This window comes from Pollachius pollachius (genome assembly GCF_949987615.1).
Source record: "Pollachius pollachius genome assembly, chromosome: 2".
Taxonomy (NCBI): Eukaryota; Metazoa; Chordata; class Actinopteri; order Gadiformes; family Gadidae; genus Pollachius; species Pollachius pollachius.
In genome coordinates, this window is record NC_136935.1 from 35920023 (window position 1) to 35933599 (window position 13577).

The window sequence follows — 13577 nt, forward strand, 5'->3', positions numbered from 1 at the left end:
CTTGATTTTATGAGCAGCCGATAGTTAACCTATAAATGGACATTTTTTTTAATATACATTAATATTGTAAACATTGTGCGATCTGATCCAATTTCATAAAAATATACATTCAAGGAGGTTTGGAAAACTAGTGATTTTATATTGGCCGCTACCCCTGCAAAACATTCAATATGTTTTTTATTGCTGGGCAGAATAAGAACTGACAGGCGTCGTGGATCTTATCAAAAGCTCTTTTAATCAGTCAACAACTCTTGCAGATGTTTCCATACAGAACAAAAATAAAGGGACAACCAAATACGTTGCAATCATCGCCGCAATCTGTTGCTGCAGCGCAGGCAGCTGGCTGCAGCGGTGGAGGTTTCCGCGCTTCCTGCCAACAGGAAACCACTCAGAATGAAGGCTCAGCCAGGCCATGGGGTCGGGAAGGGAATGGTGGAATATACAGAGAGGACTTGGGAGGCACAGGAGCAGCTTGTGGTCACTCCATGGTCTCCTGGTTCTCCTGGTCCCCGCCGGTCTCCTCGCCTGGCTCCTTGCCCTCCTTGCTCCTCTTGCTCTTTTTGTGTTTGTGTCGGCGGTGGCTGTCGCCCTCCTCGCTGTCGTGCCTCCTCCTGCTGCTGCTGCTGGGGGGGGGGGGGGAGGAGGTGGTCGAGAGGGAGCGAAGGAGGTGGAGAGTGAGCAACAGAAAGAAAAAAGTTTGGGAGGGATTTATATAGATTCACATTGGACAAGATATGTAGTTGCAACAAATCGGAAAACGAGGAAGGCTCCGCTAATGCGTCCGGGGGTTGGGAGGCTTGAGTCTCGACGGCCAGTGGCCACTGGTCGTGTTGTGTTGTGCGCCGTGTGGTGCAGGGCGGCGTGCGCGTTTGCCGTGCGTCTGCAGACCTGCGTGAAGTCTTGTGGCGTCCTTCCTCCTTCTCCCGGTGTCTCCTCTCTCTGTGCCGGTCCTCCTTCTCTCGGCTGGAGCGCTCCCGATGGCGCTCCCCATAGCCGCCGCGCTCGGGAGGGTACTCACGGAAACGGAAGCGCTCCTCGTCGCTAGGGAGGGAGAGGGAAAGACAGAGAGAGCGAGAAAGACAGAGAGAGAAAGACAGAGAGAGAGAAAGACAGAGAGAAAGAGAAAGACAGAGAGAGGAAGACAGAGAGAGAAAGGCAGAGGGAGAGGAAGACAGAGAGAGAGGAACACAGAGCGAGAGGAACAAAGAGAGAAAGACAGAGCGAGTGAGGAAGACAGAGACAGAGAGAAAGACAGAGAGACAGAGAAAGACAGAGAGAGAGAGGAAGACAGAGAAAGACAGAGCGAGTGAGGAAGACAGAGACAGAGAGAAAGACAGAAAGAGAAAGACAGAGAGAGAGAGGGGAAGACAGAGAGAGAAAGACAGAGAAAGAGAAAGAGTTTTTCCAATGACTCCTCCACTTACTTATCATAAAGCAAATCACGGACCAATGACATCAATGGTCCATCTTTTCTGCAATATCTTCACTGAAGTGCTCCCTCTAGGGCGTTTCTTTGGAGTTTTCTTGCAGAACAGTTGAGTGTACCTGGTGTAGCTCATGGCAGACGGGCTGTGCTCCCTCTCCCTCTCCCGCTCATGGGGCCTTTCCCTGGGTCTCTCCCGCTCCTTCTCCCGCTTCTCTTCCCTACGAGGGTAGAAGTCCCACTGCTTGGAGTTGTCCATAATGGGAGGCCAAGACGGAGCCGGAACCCCTGGCATGGGTGGAGGGTACGCACCTGTGTGTGTGTGTGTGTGTGTGTGTGTAAAAATAGATTACAAAATGTAATACACAAAGCCCTAGGTGGTAGATATCGGGCAATACTTAACCAGGCTTTCGATTGCATGCCAAGCTTACATGGGCCTTAGCCCCAAAGAGGTTAGGAACCACCACTACCCAACGGGGACCCACCTTGAGGAAAGGGATATGGCTGGATAGAGCGCCCGTCGTAGCCGCCTGTGTGGCTGCAACACAAAAGAACAGGCATGGTCACACGTTGGAGCCGTGTCCTACATCACCCCACATAGAGGCCACAGGAAGGAGGCTGCTCGTCGTACTGTGCCCTGTGGGGGGGTGTGGAGTGGACACACGGCTAAGTCCGTACCCGTCCATAGTGGGCATGAGGGAGGGCGGGGGGCCACTAGGCGGGTGTTGGAATCCAGGAGGAGGTACTGTGATGGGCATCCCTGGAAAAGAAAGAGAGAATGAGCGAGAGAGCGAAATAGCGAGAGGAAGAAACAAAGAAATAGATTCAATATTATTATCAATAATAGAACAATCGAACTGCTAAACATAACTTAGAGTTGAAGCATAACAATGACTGCATCAGAAAACCGACTCAGTGATTGAGTCAAAGTGATGCGGGTGGTGTACTCACTGGGTGGAGGTATGAGCGGTGGTGCAGTGCTGACGTTGGGGGGGGGTGCGAGGAAGGGGGGCGGAGGCATGTTGGGGGGCAGAGGCCCCGGGGGGAAGAAGGGTGGCATCTTCGCCGGAGTCGAGTCGGCCTCCGACGAAGAGTGTTCCGAGATGACCTGTCTCAGAGAAGCGCGGCGTCAGACGATTCATCCCCTCACACGCTCATACTTAATGACTTCACCGAAGAAAGTAATGTTTCTTTTTTGAGCACAAGAAGGATTTTTTTCCCCTCCTCCATGAGACGAAAGACTAAATGTTTCTGATGAAATACGAACGAAAACCTTTAAAAAAGAAAACTAGCATTCAAAAACGATGCAACAGTCTTCGAACCCAAATGTACACTAACCACCCCCCCTTGTGGGAAAGATAAAAACTGCAACTGAAACTAGAAAATGCATTTCCTGCAGGAAATGCGGTGAGTGCTGTTGTGCAAAGTGAGGTTAAAAATATAGGAGTCTAAATGGAGTAAACAATGTCAACATGCACACCATTTAAAAAAATTTAAATGTTTGGAATTGAATTGAAATAGCTGAAGTGAAGAAATAGCTAATGTGATCAAGTTTAAATACATTTGAGATAAAATATAGAATAGCTGAGCTTTTCTGATAGTGTGTTTGAGTGTGTGTGGTAGTAACTTGGAAAAGTATGTTATTGACCTTATTCCCTCATTTCTAGTTCAGTGAAATAATCACACAAAATGATGAAGCTTATACTGTTAAGACTCCTTTGAGTCTCAGCTTTAATATGGCATAGCGTTTGTGTAGATAGCTAAACATTTTAAAATTGGAATAGAGTCTCTAGGTGAAGATTTTTGGAAGGAGTAGGGTCCCAGTTTGTAGAGAATAATAAAGAAAGAATAAAACATACTAGTTTAGTGCTGCATGCAGCACTAAAATACAACCCAATTTGGCTCATACGGTAATATTTATGCAATAATATGCATTAACTCAGTTCATTAAAATGTAAATAATGATCTGGTAATCCATGACTAATGGTGCTCAAGTTTAGTAATGGTGTTGATGTTAAGGTATTAATTGATACATTATTTAATATGTTAACTAACTCTAACCCTTACCCACCATGTCCATTGATTGGACATGTTGTGCCAGTGCAGCACCAGAGAAGCTTTAACAAGAACTGAACTACAATATAACAACCAACTACCCTTAACCCCTATGCTAATGCCTTACAATAATCATTATTACTGCATGCAATGTGTGCGTGTACCTGAATATTATTTCCTTCCAGGTTGTGTCTGCGCCGTCCTTCCACCCTGCTGATGGTGGCAGTCTGTCCACCAATAACATCTATTGTTCCACTCGGCTTCCTGGGAATGGTTCAAACCAACACAAGAAAACGTTTGTAATGAGTGGCTGGCGCACGCACGCACGCACAGTTGAAAGGGTCAACAAATCTTAAAACTTATTACAAAACTAGAGAATGATTTTCTTTAATCTTCTAACACTGGTGACCAATCGCAACCTTGCCTCCCCGTTCCCTTTGATCGTCAGCACCGAGGATAATCAATGAGTCGTATCGACGGGCGGCGTGGCCCAGTGGCGCTGTGACGGACGCATGATTACGCGCATTACCGTCACACCCGCGTTCCAGGGCAAACAATGTCCGGGTAACGGGGCAGGCCGGGCTCTCCAGCACACCCACTATCTTGTCAAGTGTCTGATGCCCTGCTGTCAATACATGACAGGGAGACACGAGTAGCTGATGACCGGGGCTGAGAATGTCAGTGAGGCAGACGACGTCAAGACATTACAAGGGTGAGGCCACGCCCACTTACGTATAGTAGGACATGTCCTGACCAGGCGGGGCGGTCCACTGGGGGGTTGAGATCCTACCGTGTGGGGGGAGGAGGGACACAAGAGTAGTTAGATAGAGTCCCACAGACAGACATACAGTGGGGCAAAAAAGTATTTAGTCAGCCACCAATTGTGCAAGTTCTCCCACTTAAAAAGACGAGAGAGGCCTGTTATTTTCATCATAGGTAAACCTCAGCTATGAGAGACAAAATGAAAAAAAAAAAATTCAGAACATTGTCACATTGTCTGATTTTTTAAGAATTTATTTGCCAATTATGGTGGAAAATAAGTATTTGGTCACCTACAAACCAGCAAGATTTCTGGCTGTCACAGACCTGTAACTTCTTCTTTAAGAGGCTCTTCTGTCCTCCACTCGTTACCTGTATTAATGGCACCTGTTTGAACTCCTTATCAGTATAAAAGACACCTGTCCACAACCTCAAACAGTCACACTCCAAACTCCACTATGGCCAAGACCAAAGAGCTGTCAAAGGACACCAGAAACACAATTGTAGACCTGCACCAGGCTGGGAAGTCTGAATCTGCAATAGGTAAGCAGCTTGGTGTGAAGAAATCAACTGTGGGAGCAATTATTAGGAAATGGAATACATACAAGACCACTGATAATCTCCCTCGATCTGGGGCTCCACGCAAGATCTCACCCTGTGGGGTCAAAATGATCACAAGAACGGTGAACAAAAATCCCAGAACCACACGGGGGGACCTAGTGAATGACCTCCAGAGAGCTGGGACCAAAGTAACAAAGGCTACCATCACTAACACACTACGCCGCCAGGGACTCAAATCCTGCAGTGCCAGACCTGTCCCCCTGCTAAAGCCAGTGCATGTCCGGGCCCGTTTGAAGTTTGCTAGAGAGCATTTGGATGATCCAGAACAGGATTGGGAGAATGTCATATGGTCAGATGAAACCAAAATAGAACTTTTTGGTAAAAACTCAACTCGTCGTGTTTGGAGAAGAAAGAATGCTGAGTTGCATCCAAAGAACACCATACCTACAGTGAAGCATGGGGGTGGAAACATCATGCTTTGGGGCTGTTTTTCTGCCAAGGGACCAGGACGTCTGATCCGTGTGACGGAAAGAATGAATGGGGCCATGTATCGTGAGATTTTGAGTGAAAACCTCCTTCCATCCGCAAGGGCACTGAAGATGAAACGTGGCTGGGTCTTTCAGCATGACAATGACCCCAAACACACCGCCCGGGCAACGAAGGAGTGGCTTCGTAAGAAGCATTTCAAGGTCCTGGAGAGGCCTAGCCAATCTCCAGATCTCAACCCCATAGAAAATCTTTGGAGGGAGTTGAAAGTCTGTGTTGCCCAGCGAAGGCCCAAAAACATCACTGCTCTAGAGGAGATCTGCATGGAGGAATGGGCCCAAATACCAGCAGCAGTGTGTGAAAACCTTGTAAAGACTTACAGAAAACGTTTGACCTCTGTCATTGCCAACAAAGGGCATGTAACAAAGTATTGAGATGACCTTTTGTTATTGACCAAATACTTATTTTCCACCATAATTTGCAAATAAATTCTTTAAAAATCAGACAATGTGATTTTCTAGATTTTTTTTTTTTCATTTTGTCTCATAGCTGAGGTATACCTATGATGAAAATTACAGGCCTCTCTCATCTTTTTAAGTGGGAGAACTTGCACAATTGGTGGCTGACTAAATACTTTTCTGCCCCACTGTATATAGACATGTCCCAAACACACACACTTATACATTTGTTTTCGATCAAATCCCACAGGCTTCCGTAGTATGAGTACTTCTGGTTCCTTTTTTTGGAAGACACAATCTGAGACACAGTATTTCAGTGTAATGCTTTAGGCTCTGATCTTAATGTTCAAAATGAACCTATATAGAAATAGCCTGAACCAAGTGAGAGGGTGTCCTGTATAGTTCACAGCTTTGGGTATCATCGTCCATATCTAAACAGTGGTTATTGTTACTGAAATATCCCTAATTGAATTAGAATCAAACCAGAATCGTCACCATTTGAATCGAAGTTGAATCGAATTGGGAACTCAGTGGCGAAACCCAGCCCTTATGTGGGACACTGCCCAGCCTTCTGTGTAATGAGATGAACTGCAATTTCATAGCAGCCCGCTTCCTGGGAATTCAGGAAGCGGTGGGAGTTGCACGCACAACACTGCAGTGAAATACCCTGTTCTTACTTCACCGTTGTTCTGCAGCACGTCTGCCCATCAGGTATCTATTACACACGCCCATCCATCCCTAGGCAGACCGATCCCTCTCACAGGATGCTTCGGGCTCACCCTCTCTTGAGAGGTTCTGCTAAGGGGGCATGCACTGTTCTGTGGGGGCTGCTGGTGAGGAAGAGGTTGGTTACCTGGTGACCTGGGTCGGGGGGGCCTTGTACATGTTGACCGGAGAGGAGAAGTCTGGCTTGGAAGTGTGGACTGACAGGCTGGATATGTCTTTATCGTTCCCCGTTCTGCCCTGTTGGACCTGGACACAGACAGGTGAAGGTTCTGAGCAGGGCTGGAACTTAAAGCGCGGCTGTATGGCGGCGCCGGTGCTCTGAGACACACGGCTGTGGCTCAAATTCGATTGCTCATAAAACATAAACAGTGGTTTCTACGTTGTGCAACATTTGAATTAAATTCCGCAACAGCACTGGCGCTGTTCAGGAGCATGAAAAAACAAAAAAAAAGACACTAACCCGGGTGACGCAGCGCCATAAAAGACAGTTACTAATATATATTATAATTAGGGCTTGCCCGAATACATCATTTCAAAACAAAAGAATAAGTCCAATCATAGTGTGTCTCTTTCACTGCCTCTGCACGCGGAGACAAAATCAAGTTTTGATCAAATGAAAGGTTTTTTCTTTTTCATTTCACCAGTGGTAAAATTATCAAAACAAACATGTTATTTCAATAACACAAAATAGCCAAACAGCAATATAACGTCAGTGGCTTTCGGATCCACACATCAGTCCTATTCGACTGGGTTGCGGCAGCGCTTCAATGCAGCCTAAAAGTTTCCAAACACATGGCTTCCAAAGTATGAGAGTAGGCCTACTACTACTAATTATAAGAACTCAAATAGGTGGTTTGAACATTGTGCAAAGCTTTCAATACATTTCCCGGCTGGACTAGTGCCGTTTACCCAGTAATAAATCACACAGGCGCTATTGTGTGGGTCGGATCGCCATCATTTATTTTATTTAATTATTTTCCTTAAAAGAGCAAAAACCAATCATTTGAATACTGAATTGAGATTAGATATCCTACCTAACAAACAGATATCCAAATATTCAGGCTCAGTCCTTACATTAATATCTTAATAACAACTAATGAGGTTATCTAATACCTGAACTTATCCATGTGTGCCAGCCCTTGTTAAGAGGTTACCTAATCTTTAGTTTACTGCCCTTTCCAATAGTGTAGCCTGAACTATCAGACCTCAGTGTGTGTGTGTCAATATAACCAAAGGAGAGAGAGAGAGAGAGTGGATGGGTAGAGGTGGTGGCTCACTGTTATCTTGCTGGTGGTGGAGCCCACAGTAGAGACCTCCAGGCCCATGCGAAGCCTCTTCTGCTTCTCACAGTAGGCCTTCCACGTGTCCTCGTTGAAGCCGTAGTTAAAGTAGTCCGACAGGTCCGCACCTGCACACACACACAAATAAATCCATTGTTTGGTTGTCACGACATACCATGCCTATCAATTATTTTAGTTCTACTTTAATATTTCAATTGCGATGTTTAATTGCCTATTGCGACAACTATAGCCACTCAACTCAACATTTCTAGCCAAGTGTCATGTGTTGTCATGATGACCACAAGCTTTGAGAACACAAACACACACACAAAGTCACACACCTGGCTTTCTCCACGGTTTCTCCTCAAAGGACTCCACGTCCGCCTCCAGCACTGGAACGCCGTTTATGTTGCCAGGAGCGTCCATGTCCACTCCCTTTAGCTTAGCGTTCACTGGAAAATACAAGCATCATAAAACACATCATGGGGGTTTGTTCAATCCTGCTGTCTGGAGCACCCCAGCCTACGGTATCAACTGAATTCTACCTTGTCCGTATGGCCTGGAGCCCGTTGTCTTGATGTTAAGGTTGACCGGAGGGGCTCCGTATGGTCTATGAGGCGCAATAGAAGCAAAACGTTAAGAGTTAGCCAGGAAGATACTTCATTGAGGACGTTTTATTAACGTTGATTGATGGAATAAGATGTTGGTCTCAACAATGTCAGATATTAAAACAAGAGTGATTCAATTTTAATGGGCTATCTTTTAAAAAATACTTTAAAAAATCCAGATCAAATGGAGCAAACAGTGAAAGAGCAGTGGAATGACGTCTGATGATTAGAAAGGTATTCTTTAAACCCACGTGTACTGGGGCGCCCCGGTTTTGATGTCTCCAATGGTGACACGCACATCATCGTCGTCATCGTCACTGTCGCTATCGCTGTCCTCGTCCGCCGCCTCACCCGTCGGCTGGGGGAGAGACGGAGAGAGAGCGACAGAGAGAGAATGTGAAGTACATTTGGACTTCTGTCCCGCAGGCTCAGCGTGGAGATCCCACATCTCATGGACAACCCTAAATGATTTCATGACTATATGTCGATACATTTATGATCAGCAGAATGGTCAATCCCCCCGCAAAATGACAATAAATTACAAAACATCAAAACCCATCCACTGAAAAGGGGGAAATAAAACACATGTGTATCTTTTTTGTAAACATATCAAACAGGTTTCAGCCACCAACCTCAGGCGCCACTCCATTTCCTGTAGCAGGGGCGGTGGCATCCTCCGTTGTCGAGATTGGAGCATCACTGACAACACTGAGGGAAAATAACAAATTCAGTCGGTTGTATTTAATGTTTGTAAATACAAGAAACTGGGGATGGTGCTGCTTGGATGCATTATTTGCGTGATTCTTTTATGATACCTTACTGCAGCGTTCAGTTTGGCTTCTTCATCCTCTTCCTTGCCCTCACCTTCATCTAGTAGGAAATGATTGTGTTAATCACTCATAGGAGCTGCCAAATGGGCTCCTGCACTACATTGTATTTTAAATACGTCAGAGGTTGCACATTACTAGCCCCCCCTTATAAATAGCTTGTACCACAACTCTGCATGCTCAGAATAAAAACATTGTAAAAACAAATAACACGTATACACCCTGTGAGGTAATTGTCCATTGAGCGTGTACTAGATAGACTTCCCTTTTAACATAACCATGATTTATCACGGATGAATCCGCCTCAAACCAGACCTCCCAGTACCAGCACGCCTGACTTAGGTAAACAAAGTACCAGTGTTGGGGGTAACGATATAACTTTTTTGGGTAACGAAGTAAAGTAACGCATTACATTTAAAATATCGGTAACTACACTACTTTACTAGACTAAAGTAACGCGCTTTCCTGCGTTACCAAAGCCATGTTTGCCTGTGTGTAAAGTTCTGATCTGTTGTGGTGCGTGCATGCGTGCTGGCTGTGTGTCTGCAGCGCCTGCTTGCCTCGGCCCGTTGCCATAGCGATCGATTTGAGTGACGTAGCTGCTTGTGCGAAGGAGTGTTCAAGTGTTGGAGCACAGAAGCAGGTGACACAGAAAGACCGGACTGTAGAAGACATGCTTCCCCTGTCGACTATTGAATCGCCCAGATTTAGAAAAATACTAGATAAAATACACGCAACTCGCAAGCCGTCATCCGACCGGAAAACATTTTCCGACATGGAATCGAAGCTCAAAATAATTTTCGAGTCCTCCCTGGGTCATGTGTCCACCACCGCGGACATTTGGTCCGCCAACAACAAAAGTTACTTAGGAATGACTGCACTGGATAGACAGCATTACTTTAAAACTTGAGAAGGCTGCTCTTGCCTGCAAGAGGGTGAGAGAAAGACACACTTATGATGTCATAGCTTGCGAAATAGATCAGGTTCATTCAGCCTTTTGACCACATAAAGTAACTGTGTGTCACCGCCGCTTAAGAGCATTTCTGTTTTAATTGTATGGGATAAAGTGACCTTTTTATATTTTTCATTGACCACTTAATTTTTGTTCACATGTTTCCTAAAGCCTGTGTTTTGAAACTTGTGTGTTGCTACTGATTTACCACTCACCATAGCCTACTTTATCCTGTTGTTGGTGGATTTTACAGTGAGGCATTTTTTTGTGCAGACAGGGATATTGTTCTTTCATATGGTTTTATATGCTATTTTGCATAGATTTATACAATAAACACTAAGTGATGATGGGCTATGATGTTTGTCCATGTATCTACAGTAAATTAAGAAACGGGAAAGTAAAGCAATAAGTAGTGAAGTTAGTTTTTAAATGCAGTAACTAGTAAAGTAATCTCATTACAATTTACAGAAGTAACTAGTAATAAATAACTAATTACTTTTTTTGAGTAACTACCCCAACACTGCCAAGTACGTATACCCAATACACATTACATGGGGGTAGACAGGAGCAACGCCTGTCTACTCCCGTGTTATGTATCCTGGTATGTATTTCATGTGTTCGTATATTGGCATTTATTCCAGAAAAGAAACGAGCATGGTCATCCAAAATTCCATTTCTCTTTGTCTACAGCACAATTAACCCTGATGTTGGCTGAAGTGACAAAACACACGGAGTGGCGCGCTAGCTCCTCGCAGGCTAGCGGGGCCTAGTGAGACACGCTGTGTTGTTGACTAGCAGTAGCAAACCCATTAGCACCGAGCGCTTCATTCAACTGTCCGTGTACACTGTACGTGTTTGCCAAGATAACAATCGTGTCTCTTAGAAAGGGTTTGAACATCGATACCTCCGTAGAGCCATTCCTCCTCTTCATCTCCGCCACTAGCATCTGTGGTGTTGGTTTTGTCCGCTTCTTCAGCAGACATCTTTAACACACACACCGACAGCAGACCTTCTACCACGAAGAAGAGCTTTATTCGATGATAGAGCTCAGGCACGAGGCATTCGAATAAGGTTTACTGACTGCAAGTGATGAAAGTGATTTACAGTATTTTCCTTCTGAGTATGTATATGCCAAAACAATATCTTCATACATTCATTCCGACCGCATACAACATCGCACACCCGGAAGCGATGTTCGGGTTCGCGTTACAAAAGGGCAAAGGCCTTTTTGTCGTAGAAAAACCTGCAGCGCCCCCAACGAAGCACGCGGTATCATTACAACCGTGCAACTATTCGAATTCTTCTTCTTAGTTTTTTTATCGGCGGTTTGCATTGTTATAATTAATCCATAATCCGTATATACATATTGGTAATTCAATAGAGGGTAAATCATTCATAAATGCATTCGATTAGAACGTATAACAATGGAGGTGTAATGATGCATGCGTTTTTTTTTTATGTGTGTGTGTGTGTGTGCGTGCGCGCGCGTGCGTGCGTGTGTGTGTGTGTGCGTGTGAATGCCTGCATATGCAAGTTTGTTTTATTGTTGTCAACCCATTTTTTACACAAATTGTCCACTTCTATTTCTCAAACATTCAAAAACAATGTTTTCATGCATTCTACTGATCATGCAAATCAAGCGCCATCCTCTATCTTCCTTTACTTCACCAATTATGAAAAAATGATTTAATCATAGTGTTTTTGGTTCTGTGGTTCTCTGCTCTTTTGTCCATCATTTATGTTGCTCTCTCCATCTCGTTCTCTCTGTCTCGCTCTCGCTCTCTCGCCCCCGTTGTCTTTGTCCGTGAGGCTGTTCCTGTGTCATTGTTATTACATTCTCTCTTTCTGCCCTCCCCCATTCTGTCTTTTCACATCACTCCATTAAACCATTCAGGCCCTCCCCTCCTCTCCCTTCCCCTCCATCCCTGCCAACCTTCTCACTTCACTTCCTTAATTTAGTTTATTCGCTCTCACTTTCCACCACCACACCATCTACCTGCCTCTCTTCCGCCTTAATCCTCCTTTCATTGCTTCTGTTCATAGTTATCCCGCTTTTTCTATCGTGACATCCCTCCCTCCTTAAGGGGGCTTAGGGGTGGCTCACGGTCTCGTCGATGCTAATCAGGTTTATCCAGGCAGAGGGCGATCGTTGGGCTATCGCTAATTACAGACAAAGATATTAGCTCACTGTGATATGTGCTGTGGCACATCCCCAATCCCTATCCTGGTTTTGGATCAAGCATATGGTTTGGTTGGTAGTCTGCCTGTGTTTGTCGTTGAAGTCCAGTCTTTTGTGAGTGTGTGTCATGTATGGTGGTCAGTTTCAGCTTTGTGAATGATCCGTCTGTCGTAGTGGAGAACCAAGAGGGGCTTATGCTTGTGCAATAAGGATGATGCGGATCTCTTTCAAAGCCTCCAATGCATTGTTGATAGGCAATACAGCTAATGAGGCATGTGATATGTTTCCGGCTGCTTTAGCACGGTGAACATAACATTAAACAAGCAGTAGCCGGACTGAGCTGGACTGTGATCTAGGCATTGTTACTGCACGAGTTCAACTGAAAGGAGTTTGATCAAATCAATGTCAAACGCCTTTGCTTGTTCCTGCGAGGGTCTTATTTTGTGTAGACACTCAAGGCAGTTCAGTTCTCTGGGCCTTGCTTGATGTGTGAAGGACCACAATTTAACCAAGTAGAAACACTTACCAACCACACTGAATGGATCGAATACAGTCCACCGCAATGAGCACATTGACAGAAGTGGAAAAAGATGGACGTACCTGGTTTATTGTTTAGTCAGCAAATAAGAACTCAGCTTCTGGTGCATCAGAAAATAGAAAGGACTCATGAGATGTGTGTGAGTGTGTGTGTGTGTGTGTGTGTGTGTGTGTGTGTCTGTGTGTGTGTGTGTGTGTGTGTGTGTGTGTGTGTGTGTGTGTGTGTGTGCGTGTGTGCGTGTGTGTGCGTGTGTACGTGTGTGTGTGTGTGTGTGTGTGCGTGCGCATGTATGTCTTGTGTGTGTGTATGTGTGTGCATGTGTGTGTGTGTGTCTGTATCTTGGTGTCTGTGTGTGTGTGTTTGGGAGCTGCATTTGTACATGATTGAGTTAGGATGAGTATATGCGTCAAAGGAAGAGAGAGAGAGAGATGAGAGAGAGAGAGCAAGAGATTGAGGAAGAGAGTGAGAGTCTGGGAGAAGTAGGGAGAGAAGCTGACGGGGAGATTCAGAGAGAGAGAGACAGAGAGAGAGAGAGAGAGAGAGAGAGAGAGAGAGAGAGAGAGGGAGGAGGAAATGGGGGAAGCTTTCTATTACGTAATCTAAGTGGCTATTTTTCTTATAGAAAACCTCTGGTTGCCCTTTGTAAGATGCCTGTCCTCATTTGTCTAAAAGGAGAGACTGAGTCACGCTGAGGCAGGCACACACACACACACACACACACACAC

The 13577-nt window shown here is 45.2% G+C and overlaps 1 protein-coding gene across 2 annotated transcripts; it reads right to left on the bottom strand.

Moving 5' to 3' along the window:
* Window positions 1-222: 222 nt before the first annotated feature.
* On the bottom strand, window positions 223-11313 carry fip1l1b (FIP1 like 1b). Of its 2 annotated transcripts, none has more exons than XM_079758657.1 (16): window positions 11040-11313; window positions 9172-9226; window positions 8989-9064; window positions 8608-8714; window positions 8294-8358; window positions 8090-8200; window positions 7746-7876; window positions 6596-6714; window positions 4211-4264; window positions 3643-3742; window positions 2375-2531; window positions 2102-2183; window positions 1909-1961; window positions 1546-1735; window positions 889-1041; window positions 223-620 (listed from the first exon to the last, which is right to left on the bottom strand). In XM_079758657.1, the coding sequence occupies exons 1-16, from the start codon at window positions 11116-11118 to the stop codon at window positions 479-481; spliced, it is 1674 nt and encodes a 557-aa protein (XP_079614783.1). In that variant the 5' UTR covers window positions 11119-11313; the 3' UTR covers window positions 223-478. The 2 variants fall into 2 exon arrangements, with proteins under 2 accessions (XP_079614783.1, XP_079614782.1); XM_079758656.1 differs by having other exon boundaries at window positions 223-623.
* Between the last annotated feature and the right edge of the window lie 2264 nt (window positions 11314-13577).

Coding starts and splice junctions, on each gene's coding strand:
- fip1l1b (XM_079758656.1), bottom strand. CDS start 11,118: ATGTCTGCTGAAGAAGCGGACAAAACCAACACCACAGATGCTAGTGGC. Junction 8,715..8,988: donor GAAATGGAGTGGCGCCTGAG/GTTGGTGGCTGA, acceptor TCTCTCCCCCAG/CCGACGGGTGAGGCGGCGGA. Junction 2,532..3,642: donor TGGAAGGAAATAATATTCAG/GTACACGCACAC, acceptor TCTCTGAGACAG/GTCATCTCGGAACACTCTTC.